At 41.1% G+C, this 21,676-nt stretch overlaps 1 protein-coding gene across 2 annotated transcripts in view; it reads left to right on the top strand.

Annotated features, from left to right (window-relative positions):
- The window catches only part of kctd16b (potassium channel tetramerization domain containing 16b), a 146,938-nt gene extending 131,811 nt beyond the window's left edge, over window positions 1–15,127 (top strand). For both annotated transcript variants that reach the window (XM_085796967.1, XM_085796968.1), the window contains exon 3: window positions 14,620–15,127. In XM_085796967.1, coding sequence (XP_085653093.1) covers window positions 14,620–15,113 — 494 coding nt within the window. In that variant the 3' untranslated portion in view covers window positions 15,114–15,127. The remainder of the gene's footprint in view (window positions 1–14,619) is intronic.
- Window positions 15,128–21,676: the final 6,549 nt, after the last annotated feature.

Genomic DNA, 21,676 nt, shown 5'->3' with positions numbered 1-21,676 from the left:
TTTCAAGCAGATTTTCACTTGAAATAAGTAGAAAAATCTGATAGTGGAGCAAGTTTTTCTTTCTTATTACAAGCACAAAAAACTTACTTTCACTGGCAGATTTTTCTACTTATTTCAAGTGAAAATTAGTTTGAAACAAGTGAAAATGATCTAAAAACAAGTTCATTTTTAGGTGATGAGTCTTATTTTAAGTGGAAAGAGATTTTGAGTAGAAATGAGACATTTTGACAAGAAATAAGACAAATATTCTTGGAAAGATTTTGAGTTTTTGCAGTGTAAAAGAAGGAATCTGAACACAGACCACCGCATTTCTATGACATCATCAATACTGACTCTGCACGCAGGGGGTCTGATACACAACTGATAACAGGTCTAGGTGAGTGTGTGTGTGTGTGTTTACTAGGGTTGCAAAGCAGCGGAACATTTCCAGAAACTTTCCATGGGAAGTTAAGTTGAGGAATTTTGGAAATATTCCAAATTGTTTTATTATTTTGTGAGGTTCCTTCTGTCCTTTGTTTTCTGTTTGGGTCAGTTGTGTATTGTGTATGCTATTGCCTGTTTCCATTACATAAAAGATAAAAAATAAAAATAAAAAGGGAATTATTGGGAATTTATAGGAATGAACTGGAAATTGGGGGTAATTTAAACAAACTGTATCATATCCAAACATAAATGTAAATATTTTTGTTTTGTCATAAGCAGACATCCATGCAAAATAATACTATTAAAAATCATGACATTTTATCAGTGAGTAGAACTTTATCAAGTTTTAATTCTTGTATGAACAACCAATGCTTTTACTGAACAACAAAAACATGAATGTTGAGTAAAATAGGAATAGCAGAGATATTCAAGTTTACTTGCACTGAATCTGCTTGTTTTAGCCAAGATAATGATACAATATAATTTCCCCAACTATATTTTGTTCTCTGTTAAGGGCCAACCTTCAATTTTTTAAATTTCGGATTTATTCCTGTTTATTCCCATATATTCCCGTTAATTTGTATACTGTATATTTCTGTTAATTTCCATGGAAAGTTTCCAACTTGCCGGAATTTTGCAACCCCAGTGTTTACTCAATGTAACTGTGAGTGCAGTGGGAGTCGGCCTTCAGGTCTCTTTACTGACCAGAGCCAATACAAGTGGTCTGAGTCCCTGCTGAGATCACTACATCACAGCCAGGAGCACCTGTCAGGAAGCATTGTCTCTGTATGTGTGTGTTTAGGTGTGTGTGTGTGTGTGTGTGTGTGTGTCTCTGTGTGTGTCTTTGTGTGTGTGTGTGTGTGTGTGTGTGTGTGTGTGTGTGTGTGTTGGCATGTGACATGTGGAATCATTAGACTTCAGTCAGCCGCCTGCCCTCGGCCTGAAAAGAGAAATAACAATGAATCAAGTGCTGCCATGTACAGTATAGTATAGTACACACACACACACACACACACACACACACTCAGAGAGAGGCCAGTGTGTGTGTGTGTGTGTGTGTGTGTGTGTGAGTGATGCTGGCCAGAGGCGCGGCCGACAGTCTGACACCTCTGATGACACGAGCAGGAACCAGCTGACACCGGCCGCCCGCTGGCAACAGATAATAGATCCAAGGCCAAAGTCACCGAGATACACACACACACACACACACACACACACACACACACACACACACAGGCAATGTATACTTCTCTCTCACACACACACAGACACACACACACACACACACCCCACTACACTACAGCATGTCTAATGTATGTGGATGGAGGCGGCTGCAGCTGACCTACATCTCCTCTCACATATGCTCCATCACCTCACATCTTACTGTGTGTGTCTGTGTGTGTGTGTGTGTCTCTGTGTGTGTGTGTGTGTGTTTATTCCCATGTGTACTAACACACACACCTACACAAACATGCACTGAGCCCTGAGGGGCGGTGTGACCTTACCCTCCTATGTGACTATAGAGACTGAGACTGTATATCAGACCGACATTATAGAAACATGTGAGCAGCACAAACACATGAACGCACACTGAGGAATTAACCCTGTGAAAGGTGAACGAGTGATGTTTGTTTGTGTGAATAAAAGTGACACAGACCGATGGAGCGTCATGTATAAAACATGTTTGTCTGAATCATCTCTCCTTCTTTAGACTTTAATCCTTATTTTATAAATTAATCTGAACCTTCACAAACTTTCCTTCAGCTCGACTCATTCCTTCTCAGTTCTCGCAGTTTGATATAAAACACATAGTGAATGTGTCTCTATGGGGATGAAGCCAGATTTAAAGGAGACATATTATGTAAATATCACTTTCTGAAGGTTCATTAAAGCAGATATCAGTGGAATGTTTTTGTTAATATAAGTCCTAAATAGTCCTATTTTCCGTCAGCAATCACTTACATGAAGTATTTCAGCCTAAACACGAGTCTCTCCGTCACTCTGCTCTGCTGTAACCCGAGGAGAAAATTTTCCTTGTGGGATACAAGTGTTATCCAATGAGGAGAGAGAACGGCATGAAGGGCTGTGTGTGCAGCCAAGGGATGCGCGTGAATGTGGTGACGTAGCACGAGGACCAATTGATGCCTGACAAGGGCTGGGGCTGCTAACTCATGGTGCGTTCAAGGAAACTCGTACTTTGTGTTTTTCCTTCCTGTGAAGTCATACCAGTTCGATCTGGTACGAGTTCACGGGTCGGAAGTTACGAGTGGCCGTTATAGGGAACTTTCACAGACAACAGGACGGTAAAAACACGAGCTACGGGTTACCTGGAACGCTACCAAGTCGTAGTTGTGACTTGAAGCTGTAACTTACGGTTTCAAAAGCCTGCCTTGAACACAGCATAAGCCGAAACGGCCGTGCCACTGATATCTGCTTTAACATACGTAGCCTATATCTGGGTGTTTGTCTTCCATCTTCCATCTTTGTTTCCATCTGGACAAAATGCAGAAACTAGTGATGCATCGATACCACTTTTATTTTCCAAAAGGAGTAGTGTACGAGTACTTTCATTTGAGTACTCAGTGATACCGATACCGAATACTTACGCCATGACACATTACTTTGATTTTTTAAAAACATTTTTCCACAGATATCGTCTGTTATTTGAACAACTGTCTGAAATGTAACAAAACAAAAGTGAACTCCTTCTGGGTCGTGCTGAGATTTCAAATGTTTAATCAAAGAGGAACAAGTCAGGTTGCTTTTCCACTGTTTTGCTACGTAGAGCCGTCCGCCTGGACATGTGCATTTGTTTACAACGAAGCGTGTTGTAAGCGGTAGATTTTGTCCCTCCCCTCCAGAGTTTTGCTGGACATAATTCCAGTGTTGGGTAGTAACGCTTTATTAGTAACGCCGTTACGTAACGCCGTTACTTTTTTCAGTAACTAATAACGTAACGCGTTGTTTTTTAAAATCAGTAACTCCGTTATCGTTACCAGACGCTGCGTTACTCCGTTCCTTTGGTGAGGTTTTACAGCGGCACACACTTCCCATTACATTGTAGCGATCAATAAAGTTTCATTGAATTGAAAGAAAGACAGAGCCTCTATGGACAGAGCACACTGACACTGTGTGACTGTGAAAAACAAAGCGCTTGGTGGCCGCCCTCTAGCGTCCCACACGTAATCAAACACGCTCCATGAAGAGGACTGGACAGGTCAGAGCAGGGCATGACGGCGAGCTAAGGTAACTTTGCTAACGCAGCATCCGAGACCGAAGCTGTGTGTCAGTTCAGGCTGCAGCCCCTGAACCGGGACACAGCTCGAGAGTCACAGCGAGACACCAGCACCCACTCCACCGAGCAGCAGCGGTTGGAGTCCGACAGACGGACGCCTGAAACGGTAAACACAGCTGATCACTCTGGGTAAACACAGCTGATCGATCGAAAAAAATTACCGCTGGAGTGAATTTAGTACTTTCCGTCATTAAATCAGGTTCTTGAACGTAACTCGGTCAAAGTAGTATCCTCAAGATGTTTGCAGTTCTGTCATGCTGCTGTAGGCTACATGCTGACATCATGCAGCATGATGATGATAAAGTTTTAAAGATAAAAAACGTTTTTTCATCAGCATCAGTACAGAACTGAAATGAGGTTAGAGGGGAATTCAATCAACCTTTATTTAATGGGAGCATTGGGGGGAAAAAAACGTTTTAAAGTAACGAAAAAGTTACTTTCTCAGTAACGCATTACTTTTTGGTTAAAGTAACTGAGTTACTAACTGAGTTACTTTTTTAATGAAGTAACTAGTAACTGTAACTAGTTACTATTTTCCAGTAACTAGCACAACACTGCATAATTCACATTCTGCTTTGTTTTTGTCGCTCTCATTCACCTGAAAACATTTCCACACTGCTGACATGACTCCTCGCTGCTCGCCGTGCAGTCAAGTGCTGTAAACTGCTGCTGCAGTAAAGTGGTATCAATGTTGTGGTATCGGTGGCAATTTTCTGAGTATGAGTTCTTATGCCCGGTATCGAACCGATATAATACCGGTATCGGTTCCTAACTATAGAAACTATAATAAACTTATGTGGATTCACTGAAACCCGTATATCCATATGGACGGGCTCTTAGCGCCGTGCTCAAACCTCAAGTCAAACTCTTCTCTCCGAATCACCTCCTGAAGGAGCAGGTTTCTCCTCAGACCTCCAGCTGTACACTGCAAAAACTCAAAATCTTTCCAAGAATATTTGTATTATTTCTTGTCAAAATGTGTCATTTCTAGTCAAAACTAATCTCTTTCCACTTAAAATAAGACTCATCACCTAAAAATTAACTTGTTTTTAGATCATTTCACTTGTTTAAAACTCATTTTTACTTGAAATGAGTAGAAAAATCTGCCAGTGAAAGGAAGCTTTTTGTGCTTGTAATAAGAAAGAAAAACTTGCTCCACTATCAAATGAAAATAGACTTGAAATAAGTAAAAAGTGTCTAAAAACAAGCTACTTTTTTATGTATAACTATGTATGTATATGTATAAATATACATATTTTAGGTATAATGAGATTAGTTTTGACTAGAAATGACATTTTGACTAGAAATAAGACAAATATTCTTGGTAAGATTTTGAGTTTTTGCAGTGTACAACATCTACTACCATCTATCAGCTTGTTGCCGTCACCTACAGACGTGTTTCAACATGTCGTACAGTAACAACCGGTCCTGTTTACTTGCTTGTTGGTCTTTTCATTTATTAGATAAATGAACCTACGTATATATAATAAAGTGGGTTTATATTAATAACAAACAGGCAGCAGGGCCGTTCAGAAAATCTGAACCTGAAGAATCACAAGACCACGACTGACAGAAACAGAGAATAATCCAAACAAGACAGAGCTGTAATGAGACAGTAGCTGACATGTAATCCTCATCAGTTTATCTTGTCTCCTAAATAAAATAATCCTCCGAGCACAGAGAGCAGATTCCAGACTTTACAGTATTAAACATCTCTTCTCAGTGGAGCAGCTCCTCTTCACCTCCTCTCATTTATTTTTCTACATGTTTCCAAAAACGCTGACATGAACGTGGGCGTGTGATTGGCAGGAAGGTGGTGATGGTGTGTGTGTGTGTGTGTGTGTGTCTGCAGTGAGGGATGAACCGCCGGTTGTTTCTTAAAGTGAGAGATCATCAGGGGAGTCGCTCGTCTCTGTCAAAGTGACGACGTGTGGAGCTGAAACTCGTCTTCAGCTGTGACGACGACGTGAAGTCTCTGCTCTTCTAATAATCAGGAATATTTTTAGACTCCTCGTTCCTCTGGCGTCTTGTTAAACAGCTCCGACGTCAACAACACGCTGCAACACAAACACCGACTGCAACAGGACATTTCCCCACGATTCACTGGCTGGAAATCGGTTATAAATATAAAATCATATAGGCTACGATTTATTTTACTAAATACCATTAATGAACAAAATCTAGACATTTTAAAGGTGTTAGCTAAAAGTTTAATTCCTCCAGGGAGCGGCTAGTAGCTAAAGCTAAGCTAATGCTAACCGTATTTAACGAGCAGCAGCTCCGGTGTTGACAGCAAACTGGAAACTCATCTGAATCATTTCACACTAACTCGCCTGCAGACGAACCCCACAAACCTGCAGCATCACGCACTGACCGTTAGTTAGCATTAGCATTAGCACAATGCCATTTTCTCCACAGAGCTATCAGGATCTGCCCCCACCACCCCCACCCCTGAGCTCCGCCTCACGTGACATCAACGTACTAATGCTGCTGGTGCAGAGATCATTTCATGCCGACGTTGCCAACGAAACCAGATGTAAATATTTATATATTTCGACGAGGCAAATGCATGACTACTGGGTGGAGAGATTTCAAAAGCGCAAGTAGTTCAGAGTATTTGCTTCATGTGTCATAATATAATTATATGTTTTTTTCATATCATAGTGAATGTGCAGGTCACAACTTGTCCACCAGAGCGTATTGGAGTTGTTGGATTGTGTATTTAGTTTGATGAGGGAAACCTGGCGTGCAGCTCGCGTCTCTGGCCCGCCAATCTAAAAACAACATGCACCGATAATTAAAGGTAATAAACCTACTGCTATGACTATAGAGATTATGGTGAGAGGAGAATCTGACTAAATGTTGAACTGTCCCTTTAACTCATTGAGTGCCAGCCCTTTTATAAAATGGTCAGTGCCATGCCAGCGTTTCGGGGCATTTTGAGTAATATTTCAAGACCCATAGAATATTTTGTACTATGACTCTGAAAACACCAAACAGCTCAAAGGAAAGAGGAGACTCTCTATTTAACTAGGGAAAAAAACATTTGTTTGTACCTTGTTCCATTCTTGATTTATCTTAAGTTGAATAGAGCCTGGTTGCACCAAAAAGACCACTTTTTTTTCTAGAAAGCTGAGAAAAATGCATTTTTGTGAAAGAGAGTCTCTCAAGAAAAACAGTGATTTATCCGTTTTAATTTTGGCTTCAAAAACATGTAAGACGTCTGAAAATTTCATTTCACATGTTTTTTCATTGTACAATAATAAAAAAAAACTAAAATACAACAAGTAGGAGTCCTACTCTGCAGAGTTTTTTTGATACCAAAGTACATTTAATTTCTTTGGGGCGACTTTTACTTTTACTTTTACTGGAGTAACTTTCAAGTAGGCTGTATAGTGTATCTGTAGCAGTATTGTCCCGTTATTAAACGGCCCGTTGAGGCCCGATGCAGCAGATCCATCACAGCCCTGTGGTTTTAAACCACTTCAGGTGCACGAGAACAAACAAAACCCTCAATTAGACCGACGTCCACCTGAGCAGCGGAGGCAGGAATCCTCGTCCTGCTGCTGTAATTAGAGTCAGACTGCGCTGCGAGTGGCTGCTAAAGCCTTTTCACTCTGAATCCTTGACCTTTAATTACGGCGTCTCCATCAGTGGAGGATCTGAAGAAGAAGACGCATCGTTCATTTCAGCTTCAGCAGAATCGGACCGGAGACGTCTGATTCATCAAGTTTGTGGCAAACAAACACTTATTATCCTCCTCCATTGGTGCACTGACACCACAGGAAATTAGTGTTGTTTATTCTGAAGTTGTGTGCGAAGGCCTTTTCACTGGACTGGGATCAGATTTGACAGAGGTGCAATTAGAGTGTGATGGAGCAACGGAGCCGGGGAGAGATGCTCAGCTCGGGCTGATAGAGAATAAGAGAGGAACCGATAAAAACACTGGTGTGATTTTCAACTCTATTAGCCAGACATTATATGATTATAATGCTAAATAATAATTACAGTGCATAGTAAATATCAATGGGGAGAGAGACGCAGGTCTACACACTTCAATTAGCCAGAGGGAAATTGGCTTTACTGCAAAACATAACTGGATGTGCTGCGAAGCATCAACACTACATCCTTTTAGGAGCGTAATTATAATGTGAGTGTATAGATGAGGGAGGAGACGGCGCTCTGTGTCCCTGTTCGCTGCCTCCATTGAATTATCAGCCTATAGTCTATTTGTCATGATGCTAAAGGTCTGATAGGAAATCCAACTGGTCGCCGCGGTGATGAATCACATCCTGCCTGCTGGTCTTTAGCGTCAGCACGGCTAATAGTCTGTGTATTAAAACAGCTTGTCAGTGTCAGGACTTAGTGTAATGACTGAACACTGAAGTCTAATCACAGGATCATATATCTAAGGTTTATTATTAACACTTCAGAGTCTGTGGCATTTTCTCTCTCCTGGTCTCCTTGTGTATTAATCCTTGTAAAACCTCGGCCCTGTGATGCACAATCAGGTTATTAACATCCTTTATTTCAGGACAACCCTGGCTTTCAGAATATTAACGCCTGTAGAGATGGCATATGAATGTAGAAAAAGATATATGATCGGAAAAAGTAATGGAAAAAAAAAACGGAGACATGTATTTGTTGGAAACACACAGAAAATTATTATAAACTTATTTTTAGACACTATATAACTCTTTTTTGAGGTCTTGTGGATTAGGGGGGAAAGAATAATGGCTCTAACTATGATACAAAATATATTATTTATAAAGCTTACACCTACACTTTCTGCTTCCATATGAATGATGCCCATGTCTTGGTTTTAGCTTGGGTAAAATACGTAAATGGTAATCTGCATTTTGTATTACATTTACGACTGATTTTCTAGGCAATGGAGCAACAATCTGGATGTAAATGAACACTCTTTGCATTGGATTTTAAGGCTGGATTATGCTGATAACTTCTGGGTGTTTGGAAAGGCGGAAATGTCCAGGAATTATGTCGCTATACCCTTCCCGATCGTAAACAGTGGCGCTGACTTCAGAGGGTTAAGGCTCTTTAAGACGTTAACTGCCCGATCATGTTACTTTCATTTGGACACAAACAGATTTAACATTTAACAACTCACCAGGAGCCGTTTCTCCAAACACCAATTACGAGTATGACATATTTTGATCTGAGGCTGATGTGATTGCACCTTTACTGTACTGCATTCTCCATGACTCCGCCCCCATAAGGAGACCTGCAGACCGTGACTCCGCCCCCTTTAGGAGACCAACAGACCGTGACTCCGCCCCCTTTAGGAGACCAACAGACTGTGACTCCGCCCCCTTTAGGAGACCAGCAGACCGTGACTCCGCCCCCTTTAGGAGACCAGCAGAACGTGACTCCGCCCCCTTTAGGAGACCAGCAGACCGTGACCCCGCCCCCTTTAGGAGACCAACAGACCGTGACTCCGCCCCCTTTAGGAGACCAGCAGACCGTGACCCCGCCCCCTTTAGGAGACCAACAGACCGTGACTCCGCCCCCTTTAGGAGACCAGCAGCAGCAGCAGGTCTTGAGTCTATTGACTCCAATGGGAGAAGGGAACATGAGCTCAGATTATGGTCGATTCTTTCGCTCCAGAGCCACTGAAGTAAATATTGGACTCATTTTATCACAAGACACATCTCTACTGAACATTTTGACATGAAAATGGACAGGAGGAAATGAACCTTGTTACAGACCTGTTTTTGTCTCAACAACGCACTCTCACCAGATCTTACACAGATGCCCGCACCAACTAATGTTCATAATGTTAAATATGACTGTTAGCTGTGTAAATACTTAATGTTATCATAAGAAAATATAAACATCACACTCTCCTCTACGACAACTTTTATAAATCCACACATGGTGACCACGCCCACTTTAGGAGACAGGAAGTGAAGCTGTAACATTTCATATCATTGGAGCAGCTTGTAGTGAGACATCTCATCATAGCAGAGGATCTTTGTCTGTACGTTCCACTTTCATAACGTAACAGCTGAGTTTATTAGTCGTCTCCACCTCAGACCTGTGTGTGTGTGTGTGTCGCTTTATTAACATAACAGTGTGTGTGTGTTAGTGTGTGTGTGTGTTAGACCTGTGTGTATGTGCACACGGATGCATGTGAGTGTGTGTAAATGCCAGTGGTAATTAAAGAGAGAGAGTTGGAGCGACAAAGGGCTGTTGTGTTCCATTTCTGTCAGCGCCTGTGATGGCTGACGGTTAGTTCACACACACAGTAGTTCAGCTGTGTGTGTGTGAAGGTGTGTGTGTGTGTTGCTGCTGCTATTTAGACCAACAGTGCTGAAAATGTGTGTCAAAGCCGTCCAAGAAATATTTCTTCTTTCTATTTATACTGGTATAAACGTGGCTGTGACACTTGGCGGCCGCTCGTCAGCGGTTCACACAGGAACAGAGATATCGGCTGCATGAATCGATTTCTGCTCTGTTGCCTCTATAATAAACAAGACAACAACAACGCTGCTGCTGCTGAGGAGGAAGACAGAGGGAGTTAAAAGCAGATTGGAGGCATTTTATTTTAAGGCCTTGTTATTTATAGTCTCATACTATGTTGTTTGAATTGAAACACTGAGCAGCGAATAAAAAGAAGCGATGGCACGACTGAACTTGATGAATAGACGATGCCATGAAAAGCTGCAGCTTGTTTCAGTGTGTGTGTGTGTGTGTGTGTGTAGATGGGGAGGGGTGGAGGGGTGGATGGGGGGTAGGAGGGGTAGGAGGGGGGGGAAGTGTAGCAGCGTTTTCCCTCCAGGGTTTTGATCTCTCTCCCTCTAAACAGACGAGTCCATCAGCAACAGATACTCCTTCAATTATTCAGCAGGTTTAGCATGAAAAATAAATGTCTGCTTCCTGCAGTGAGAGGTGCTGCTGCTGCTGCTGCTGGTTCTGGTGCCAGCTGCCCCCCCCCTCTACCCCCCCTCATACCCCACCACCCCTCCATACCCCTCCATCTATCTATCAGCCCTTTGTGCGCTCTGCAGAGGTGATGCTGGGCAATTGATTCCTTTCAGCCATGATTATGGATCACTGCCTCTGTGAATTGTGAATCGACTTGACAAAAAAAAATCCTCGACTCGGCAGAGATAGGACCAAGTACTATGAGCAAGTTTCAAGTCTTAAAGGTTCAGTGTGTAATATTAGTCAACGTTTATTGTTAAAATCTGAATCTACTACCCATCAATATATTAGTATAAGTGTATAATCGCTATAAAATAAAACCTGTTTGGTTTCCGTAGCCTTATAATTATTCTTTTATATCTACATATAACAAGGGTCTTGCTTTAGAGAGCGTCGCCATCTTGCGCCGGCGGCGACGACAACGGTGGCAACGACCGGAGGGGAACCGTAACTTTCGCTTTTGCCCACCACGTCTCTCCCTCGACGCAGAGGGGGGGGGGGGGGGGCGGTGTTTTGTACCCGTGCAGGGAAGTTACATCGTGCAGTTTCAGCCGACGCAACCCGGCTCAGGCTGCGGCGGCAGCACCATTCATCCTATTAACCATTTTTCTACCATTGCAATGAGTCTGGAAACATTATTTTAAGGCCGAAAAACTCAGCTGTTACGTTATGAAAGTGGAACGTACAGACAATGTGACACGACTTGACTTGACTTGACTTGCCCAAGAAAACATGACTTGTGACTTTGAGACTTGCACATGTGACTTGGTTCCACCTCATCATCTTCACCCGACTCGTGTGAGATAGTTGTGATAGTGAAGTGAAGTGTTTGTTGTACGAGTGAGGAAACAGGAGAAGCATCTCATAAAGCTGCTCCACTTCAACACTGAGCAGCGCTGATGATCGCAGCCTGTTAGCAGCAGAGGATGGAAAACTCTCGACAAGGTTGTAAAATCAGTTTTTGTAAAAAGCTGCCGACCTTCGTCTGTTTGTCACATCACTGTCAGGTCAGTGTCAGGGTTTTAAAAAAGTTTAGTTTAGTTTGATTTAATCTAATTGCCTTTTGTGTAGTGAAGCGCCACGCTGAGCTGAAGCTTCAGTGAGTTCAACCTCTACGTTTATCTGCTGCTGTAAATAAAATGTTGAAGTGGATGTGAGTGTGTGTGTGTGTGTGTGTGTGTGTGTGTGTGTGTGTGTGTGTGTGAGGCAGCCAGCTCCTCTCCGTGATGAGACTGGAAGGGAGCCAGTCGTCCCTCACGTCGTGTCACTTTGTTCCAGGTGATAGTCATTTGGCATCGGCTGAATTCTGCTCTTTGTCTGTCTGTCTGCCGTGCTTCTTACTTTTGCTTTTTCTTCTGCTGTCGGACTAATTTGTGCTTCTCTTTGTGCCACCGTCTCATTTTTTTCCCCTTTCATAATGATGATTTGCCCACGAGGAGAAAGAGAGATAGAGAGAGAGAAGAGGTACACTGCAAAAACTCAAAATCTTACCAAGAATATTTGTCTTGTTTCTAGTCAAAACAAATCTAATTCTACTTAGAATAAGACTCATCACATTAAAAAGTACCTTGTTTTTTAGACACATTTTACTTCTTTCAAGCAGATTTTCACTTGAAATAAGTAGAAAAAATCTGATAGTGGAGCAAGTTTTTCTTTCTTATTACAAGCACAAAAAACTTGCTTTCACTGGCAGATTTTTCTACTTATTTCAATTGAAATTTTTTTTGAAACAAGTGAAAATTATCTGAAAACAAGTTGAGTTTTAGGTAATGAATCTTATTTTAAGTGGAAAGAGGTTAGTTTTGACTAGAAATGAGACATTTGGACAAGAAATAAGACGAATATTCTTGGAAAGATTTTGAGTTTTTGCAGTGTAGAGAGAACTTACGGAAGTGTGTTGCATTCACTTGAAAAAAAATAAAAGAAGAAAACTCAGCTTTTTCTGAGTAATTTATTTTTTGGTTCGTTTTTCTGACAATTTTTTTTTCTGTTTTTCTGAGTATTTTTTTTCTGACTCATAAAAATTTCAAAATCCGGTGAAAAGCTCCCACCTGCAGGTAACGTGAGGACTGATTTCAAAATAAAGGTGCCACATCAGACTGCTTTGATGCTTTCTGAGTGAATCTCTCTGAGGTGGAGTTCTGTAATAACAGGTCGTCTCCTTTCAAAGTCAATCTGAATTTCACGGGAACACAGTGAAAATAAGAAACTTTAGTGAGTTTTTCCTTTGAAAATCAACATCACCTTGCAAACTATGCAAGTGAATCAGTTCTGGAAGGTCACCTTTATTTTGAAATCAGTCCCTTACACGCTCTGTATAGAGTCTGCCAGTAAACCCTGAACTCCCTCAGAGCTTTTATCACTTCCTGTTCCCTCGTCTTAAAGTCAATACAATTTTTGAATGGAATTTTTTGGTAAAATACCTTAGCGAGCTTCAGGTTTAACTGTAGGACATAAAGGTTTCTCAGATTTTTCCCTGTTAAAAGGGTTTTCTATGGAGTTTTTCCTCAGTGGATGTGAGGGTCTAAGGACAGAGGATGTTGTTACGATACCATGTGAAGCCCTTTGAGACAAACTCTTTGTAAAAACGGGCTATACAAATAAAATTGCCTTGCCTTGCCTACTGGTGAATGTTGAAGCTTTGACGTGTGGTAAAGAAGGCGGTTGCTAACAAGTTGCTCCATGCGACTACAAACCCTGTGGGGACATTAAACGTCCAGAGTGTCTTATGGAGGTTATCTGATGTTATTTATGGCTCTTCAACAAGTAGAAACAGTCTCATTTCCCCATTAGACAATGTTTTTTAACATAAAGCAGCTGAAACCAGTGGAAAGCTTAGTGGTGGTGACCGTGTAGTAGTCCGTTAAAGCCTAACGTTAGCTTTTTACTTCTGGACGTCGCATTAAGCTTCAGATACGATAGAAAAGGAGTTCATTTATCTCACTGAACTAAAGTTGGAAGGATCAGAAACTGGTGTTTTAGTCACAGAGCTGATTTTCCCATGCACTTTCTTTTCCTGGAACCAGAACCGTGATGAACTTCAGGGTTTTGACGTCGACCTTGGATCAACTCTATAGATCCATGATGAAGTGGAGGCTTGACTGCAGTGGTTAAAGGGGAACTATGCAAGTCCGTTGGCTTTTCCTCTGTTCTAGTTACGCTCCTCTCCTCCATGTGCATTTGTTTACAACGAAGCCGGCAAAAAATCAATAAATGGAGCGGTGGAAAACGTTACATAACATATACGATGTTACGACGTGTGTTTATGTCGTCTTAACCATCATGAACAAAAGATTACGGTTATGGAGTGAGTTTGTGTTGCGGTGCAGAGACGAGAGCTGGGAGACCGGGGCGGCGGCCGATTAACTACACTGATGTTGCCAGGTTGGTTTTCAGCTGTGAGACGCCAGGTGAAGACAGAGAGCCTCCGTTCTCACTCGTAATAAGTCACAAGTCATGTAGTTAAAGGGATAGTTCACCCAAAATTGAAATTTCACCTATTATCTCCTCGGTTCGAAATATAGACTTATTTAATTTTTTTTCGGGACAATTTCTCATGTCGGGGCTTCAATACAAGAGGGACATTACATACGAGCAGCATGGAGGTATTTGGATGTTTTTTTGGTGTGTCTTTTTGTTACGAAGACAGTTGGTATCCATTTGCAACCGTTATATGGACATGCACTGCTACGCCGAGACCCCCTGTAACTCAGAGAAGCCACGGAGGACTCTGAAACTTCTCCCAGCCCTCAGTCCACATGAGGGGGAATGTAGATAATGAGGGGAATTTTAATTTGGGGTGAACTATCCTACTATTAAACTCTGAAAAACAAAAGAAAAATTCAAATAAACAAACCAAAAAATGAATTACGCAGAAACACCGGAGTGAATGCAAAACGAACTAGCTCTGCAGTGGATCTAATGTGCGCTGCCTCTCTGCTTCTCTGTCGTTGCAGGCGGTCCGTCCCGCTGGTCCTCGCCTCCCTGCGACTGCTGCTGCAAGAACCACAAGGGCGGCGACGGCGAGGGCGAGAGCGGCACCTCCTTCAACGAGCTCTCCACCTCCAGCTCCGAGAGCCAGTCCGAGGCCGGCTCTCCCCAGGGCACCGTCATCCGCGGCCCCGTCAGCCGCCAGTCGCATCCGCATCCGCACCCGCACCCGCGCTCCAACGTGGTGCAGACGCTGGACCGGCCGGGGAAGAAGAAGGGCCCCGTGGCGGCGCTGCAGCAGCAGTCGGAGCAGCGGAGGAAGAGCGACTTGCTGCGCACGCTGACGGCCAGCTCCCGCGACACCAGCACCTGCAAGAAGCGGCCGGCCAAGGAGAAGCTGACGGTGGAGGAGGAGCTGGAGAAGTGCATCCAAGACTTCCGCAAGATCAAGATCCCAGAGCGGTTCCCCGAGAGGAAGTACATGTGGCAGGCCGACCTGCTGAGGAAGTACCGGGTCTGAAGAGGAGGGAGGCAGCGAGCACTGCAAAAATTCTAAATCTTACCAAGAATATTTGTCTTATTACTAGTCAAAATAAATCTCATTCTACTTAAAATAAGACTAGTAGCTTGTTTTTAGACACTTTTTAATTTTGTCAGGCAAATTTTCCACTTGAAATAAGTAGAAAAATCTGACAGTGGAGCAAGTTTTTCTTTCTTTTTACAAGCACAAAAAAACTTGCTTTCACTGGCAGATTTTTCTACTTATTTCAAGTGAAAATTTGTTTGAAACAAGTGAAAATGATCTAAAAACAAGTTCATTTTTTAGGAGATGAGTCTTATTTTGGAAAGAGGAAAGAGATTAGTTTTGACTAGAAATGAGACATTTTGACAAGAAATAAGACAAATACTCTTGGAAAGATGTTGAGTTTTTGCAGCGAGGCAGCGAGGGAGCGAGGGAGGGAGCAGCCACGAGGCCACGGATCAGTTTACATGTTTTTAGATCACGACTTTTACAACACAAACGGAGGAAAACACTGAACTCAGTCCGATCCGGCTCCCGAGGGAGATTTCTGCTCCGCTCAGCAGATTGGACGTCTAAAAACAGACTCATCTCTTCTTGACTAACGTAGTATGTGTGTATGTGTGTGTGTGTGTGTGTGTGTGTGTGTGTGTGTGTAGTTTAGGCCTACTGTATGTACTGTACAAGTATGTGCTGTATCTGCTGAATGCTTCAGAGCTTTTGAATAATTTATCCCTGAGGACCAATCACAGAGAGAGAGAGAGAGACGTCTGATCGACCAACCGGAAGCTTTCAAAACGGCCACACTGGGATTTTTACCGAGGGTCACTGTCATGTGCCAACACACACACACACACATTCAGTTTGTGTGTGTGTGTGTTCACACCCAGGTGGCCTAGAGGTCACAGATGAATCTGCATCAGGACTTTAACAGACATTAATTATTCATCACCGTCCCGACAGAGACAGAGCTCTCACTATAAATACACCCTGCTGCTGCTGTAAACAGCTGGGGCACTTACTACTGCCCTCTGGGGCAACATGGAGATTCAAACACACCCCCCACTATTCATTCAGTCATTCATTCATTCATTTGTACCGTAGCAATCACAGCCTGAGTGAACGGAGCTGCGTCAGAGGGAGGAGGATGTGATGTCATAATGAAACCAATAATGCACAAGTCCTGTTTCAACTCACACACACACACACACACACACATACACACACGTTTGTAATGCTATCTCTGTGAGGACACTCATTAACATAATGTATTCCCTATAGCCCCGTACCCTAACCTTAACCATCCAAAACTAATGCCTAACCTTAACCATTAGTTACTCTTAACCTTATTTAATCCTAATTATAAGCTAAAGTCTTAACCTTTAACTCTCCTGTTGTCCTCCTGGGTCAAAGAAGGAAGGACGAAGGGAAAGAGTGAAGTAAGGAAAAAAGGGAAGGAAGGAAGGACAAAGGGAAAGACGGAAGGAAGGAAGGAAGGAAGGGAAAAAGGATTGTGGAAAGAAGGAAGGAAGAAAGGAAGGAAAGAAGGAAGGATGGAGGAAGGGAACAGACAGGAACAGCCCTTCGAAAAAAGTGAGGAACGGCCAAAATGTCCTCACTTCCTGAAAATGTCCTCACTCTGTTGGTTAAAAACTTATCGCTGGTCCTCACAACGTAGTAAGTACAAGAACACACACACACACACACACACACCTTCCTACCTATATGACAGAGATGAACCTTCCTCTTGTGTTCAGGTCGCCATCGACCCGTTTTTAGGTTTTTAATGCATAAAAGTACCACAAACATGTGTTTATTGCATCAAGGCTTTTTGACTTCATCAAGAACTTCTATTTAAACAAATTAAAACTTTTTTTTTTCTCACAAATTTCTAAAACGCTCTGGTCAAAATTATGACATTTGTGTTGTTCGTCGGTTTCTACCCGGTTATAACGATAAGAACAATAACTAGAGTTAAAGCTGAAATCATAACCTTTTCATGGATAATGAAGCCTAACAACTTAACCAAGAGATGAGGAACAAATGGGATAATAAATAATAGTTTTTACTGTGTTTTGCAGCTGATTTAAGACTCGGGTCAGAACCGACTGGAAGCAGAAAACTGACAGACACCAGACGAAGGTTAATCCCTTTATACCACAGAAATCACCACAACACACGGAGCGATCGATGATGAGGTCATTTAAATGTTCAATATGACACCTGCACTGAGCTTTAGACACACTCACACACACACACACACACACACACACACACACACACACACACCTGGACAGAAGTGTGAACTCTGATCAATACTTAGTGATGACAGAGCTGCTGTTGTTTACAGTCATTAATGACAGAGACCAGCTGTGTGTTTGTTATTCATGTGCTCATCACGGCTCGGTCACAGTCAGTGGGAGGGGTCGTCATGGTTACAGTAGAGACTAAAAGAGCACAGTTTAATTTATGGATCGTATTTATATATAAATGTCTATATACACACTGACTGACAAGAGTGAAATTATGTCATAGTGCAAATTAAACTATTGACAACATTAAAAGGCTAAAATCACAACGGTATCCACTGATCAATGGATATTATCTATTTAAAGTTATTATGGTCTAGACTGAGAGAAGAGCGGACGTCTCTGTTTTAGGAGAGAAGAAATTATAGAATATATAGAAATTATAGAAAGGATTATAACATATATAACATACACAAAGGAAACGAGTGATAAAACAGAATATTGGTACAAGAAGATGTGATGATAATTTAGTCATTTAGAAAAGAAAAAAAATATATATATATATGTATAAAGAGTGAGAGAGAAGTAACTGAAGTAGATGACTGGTACTTTATAAATTAATGTGTTTGTTGATCACAGCTTCAGGTAAAAAAAAAAAAAAAAAATCAAGGTATTTATGAATATTGTGAAGTGGTTTGTTCAGATGAAAAGTTCATAACAAAGTGGGAAGCAGCAGGAAAAGAGGAGGAGGAGGATGGAGACACGAACAATCACAACCACAACTTCTCCAAAAGCACAAACTTACAGTTTCACTTAAAGCACATCTGAGAGAATATGCAGAATAAAGTTAATATATATCATTTTCTTTTAAATAAATAAAAAGTCCCTGATAATAATAATTCCTAAATGTTTTATTATAGTTATTTTTCTATCCAAAAGGCCTTTAAGTCAATAATCTATAATCATCAAAGCCCTTGTGTTTCCTATGAGAGGTTCATTCAGTACCGTGGCTGTGACGGGTGCTACACACACACACACACACACACACACTCACACTCATGTCGATACACTGAATACAACTTATTTTTCTACACTGCTGGAATATTACATTTTCATTTTAAAGCCGTTTATCTTATCAGCTGAAGATGAAATATGTTAATCCAGACGACATATCATCCTGTATGTAAATAAACAACCATAAATCATCTCTAACCAGAATAATGTATTATATATAGTCAACATGCAGATGCACGAGGCGCGAGGCGTGGCTGCTGCTCCGCTGCTGAGAGGCAGGACAGACTGACACTAATGTCATTCAGCCTTTCTGCTTCTATCACTGCGAGTGTTTGGGCCATCAGGGAGTGTAACACACACACACACACACACACACACACACATACACACACCTATAGCACACTGTAACTATACAGCACAATAACAAGCGATAAGCTCTGCGCTGTCACGACAACAGTGTCATGAATGGTCTGACAGCACATCTGTCTGACAGCACATCTGTCTGGACCTGTCAGTAGATCTTCACTTTTATAATTTAGAGATTAAAACAGGAAAGGGAAATAAAGAATGAAAGAAAGAACGAAAGAAAGAAAGAAAGAAAGAAAGAAAGAAAGACCTGTCAGTAGATCTTCTCTTTTATATTTTAGAGATAAAAACAGGAAAGAAAGAAAGAAAGAAAGAAAGAAAGAAAGAAAGAAAGAAAGAAAGAACAAAAGAAAGAAAGAATGAAAGACAGAAAGAACTAAAGACAGAAAGAAATAAAGAAAAACAGAAAGAACAAAAGAACAAAAGAAAGAAAGAAAGAAAGAAAGAAAGAAAGAAAGAAAGAAAGAAAACTCTGCAGCTCAGTCACACTGTGTTGTTGTGTTGTGTTGTGTTGGCTCCGCTCTCTAGAACTGTAGGTTTGAAACTGAACAATGACTGTGAAGTGCTGACTTGACTTAAAGCTTTTTTTTTCTTTTTTTTAACCTTATTGGGTAAAAATCTCAGTTTGGCCTCAGTTACAGGACAAAGCAGCAGGATAATGAGTCTAAACACGGAGCAGAGGAAACACAAAGGAGATGAAAACACTTCAACACACACTGAGCTACACTACGACGGAGTATTAGGGCCACATTGAATAAAGAATAAAGTCATAAATTTATGAAAATAAAGTCGTACATTTCCTACGAGAAAAAAAATCATAACATTTCGAGAATAAAGTGGTAAATTTACAAGAATAAAGTCATAAATTTACAATAACAAAGTCGTACATTTCCTACGAGAAAAAAGTCATAACATTACGAAAATAAAGTCGTAAATTTACGCCCTAATACTCCGTCGTAGAAGCACAATGGCCTCAAACAAAAAATTTTTTAGGGGCGAACACTGTCAATCGACTTTGAAGGCAAATATTCACATTTCCTTTACATTCATGATCCTCACACACATCGACCTGACACCTGTGATGACAGAGTCCAGATTCTTTGAGTGGCCTCCCAAAATCGCCTCTTGTTGATGACAGATAAGACTACACAGATATACACATGGTGACATAGTAGATGATAAATAACCTTATCCACCGCTCCATGGATTGAATTCTCACCGGCTTCGTTGTTGGAAACAGATGATGCACATGGAGGAGAGGAGGGTTAGAGACACAGAGGAGGAGACAGATTTAAATAAATACAAAGCCTTTTTTCTTCTCTCTCTGTGCTGCTGTGGTCATATTTCCATCCACCTATTCTAATGCGCATTTTGAAACGCTAAGAATGCGCATCAACTATCAAATGCACAAGAAGGAGGAAGATTTTCTGCATCAATACAGATGAATCCGAAGTTTATTTTCACGCAAATGATGATAATTACTGCACTTTCACCTCCCAGAACGACCTGGTTCGCTTTAATAAGTTAAAGCAAATATTATTAAGTCTTTTACTAGAGTTCAGAGCCAACACAACGACACAAGACAACACAATACGACTGGGTTGGATTCTCATTTATTATTACAGGTTCAATTATTATTATGATTATTATGATTATTTTGTTGCCTATTGATCCAAACACAGCACACTTGACAGCTTGAACGTGATGAAAGAACTGTTGCATAGCTTCTTTTTTTTTTTTTTGCATATATTTATTTATTTTTGTGTGAGGTTATTTTTGTGCTGTTGACATTCAGCCCAGTTCTGTATAATAGTAAAGAAACAAGAGGTTTGTTAGACTCTAGTGTTGGGTGAGCGTTTAACTACAGTTACACACAGAGAGACACAGTGGAGAGGAACTATACCCACACACCTGGAGGCCTTCTACAGTACAAGTAGACTACAGCTGTCTTTTGCACAATGTATAATAAAGTGAATAACGATACACACAGATCAGAAAGTATTTGAAAATAAAGAGAATATGAATACGTTCTTAATAATAACAATAATGAACACCACCTCACATGCACATGCACAACGCAGCCACGATCGATCGATGGATGATGCGTCTGTCGATCCTTCAAACCTTCGCAGCATGTGAGAGCACGTCCAACAACAGACCATTATGATGACGATGTAAATCTTACTGAATGACTGCATTTCTTTTTTGTTTTAAAGTCAAATGTGATGTATGAAAAAGAAGGAGAGACTGAACTCATGTTGAAGTTTGTCAGTTTCTGTTATTTCTTTTCGGGAATGTCCGAATACAGTCGGTGGTTTTATCTCCGGCCCTGAGTACATGATTGCAGGCTTGGTCATTTTTCCTCTCCTGCCTCTGATGAGCCGGAGAAAACACACGAAGATGATGATGATGGTGGTTCGACCCGGCACAAACAGTACTGTTCCAAACAAAAAAGATAAATAAGAGGGCGTCTGTTGTGATGTATGTTGTTCTGACACAAGAAGAAGAAAAAATAAAACAAAAAAAAACTACAAAAAAAACCAAAACAAAAAATGGTTCAGAAACATTGTGAGCATGTTGGTATACAAAACTTATAACAGATCCAACTTAGTCTGTTTGTGTGAAAAAGATTATGTCAAAAACTGATATTTAACAGAAAAAAGAGAAAAAAAAAGAAAAGAAAAGAAAAGCACAAATGTGTGTGATAGTGTCTGCTGTTCCTCCACACTTCTATTACATTATCAGATAAAGAGTCAACTCTGCAGCGTGACCGAGCTCCTGCACCACAGAGCCACTCTCATCGCCGTCTGGACCTCAACAGCAACTCATAAAGAAATATATATATAAAAAATATTTATAAAAACAAAAAAGAAAACTACTTTGGCGATTGTAAAATGATAAATCTCAAAGCTTTGACTCAGAAACAGATTTAAC

The sequence above is a fragment of the Trachurus japonicus genome, chromosome 14 (assembly GCF_045865225.1).
Source record: "Trachurus japonicus isolate A0001 chromosome 14, Traja_1.0".
NCBI classification, from domain to species: domain Eukaryota; kingdom Metazoa; phylum Chordata; class Actinopteri; order Carangiformes; family Carangidae; genus Trachurus; species Trachurus japonicus.
The sequence above is the reverse complement of the archived record's forward strand: the minus strand, read 5'-3'. Positions and strand labels throughout refer to the sequence as shown.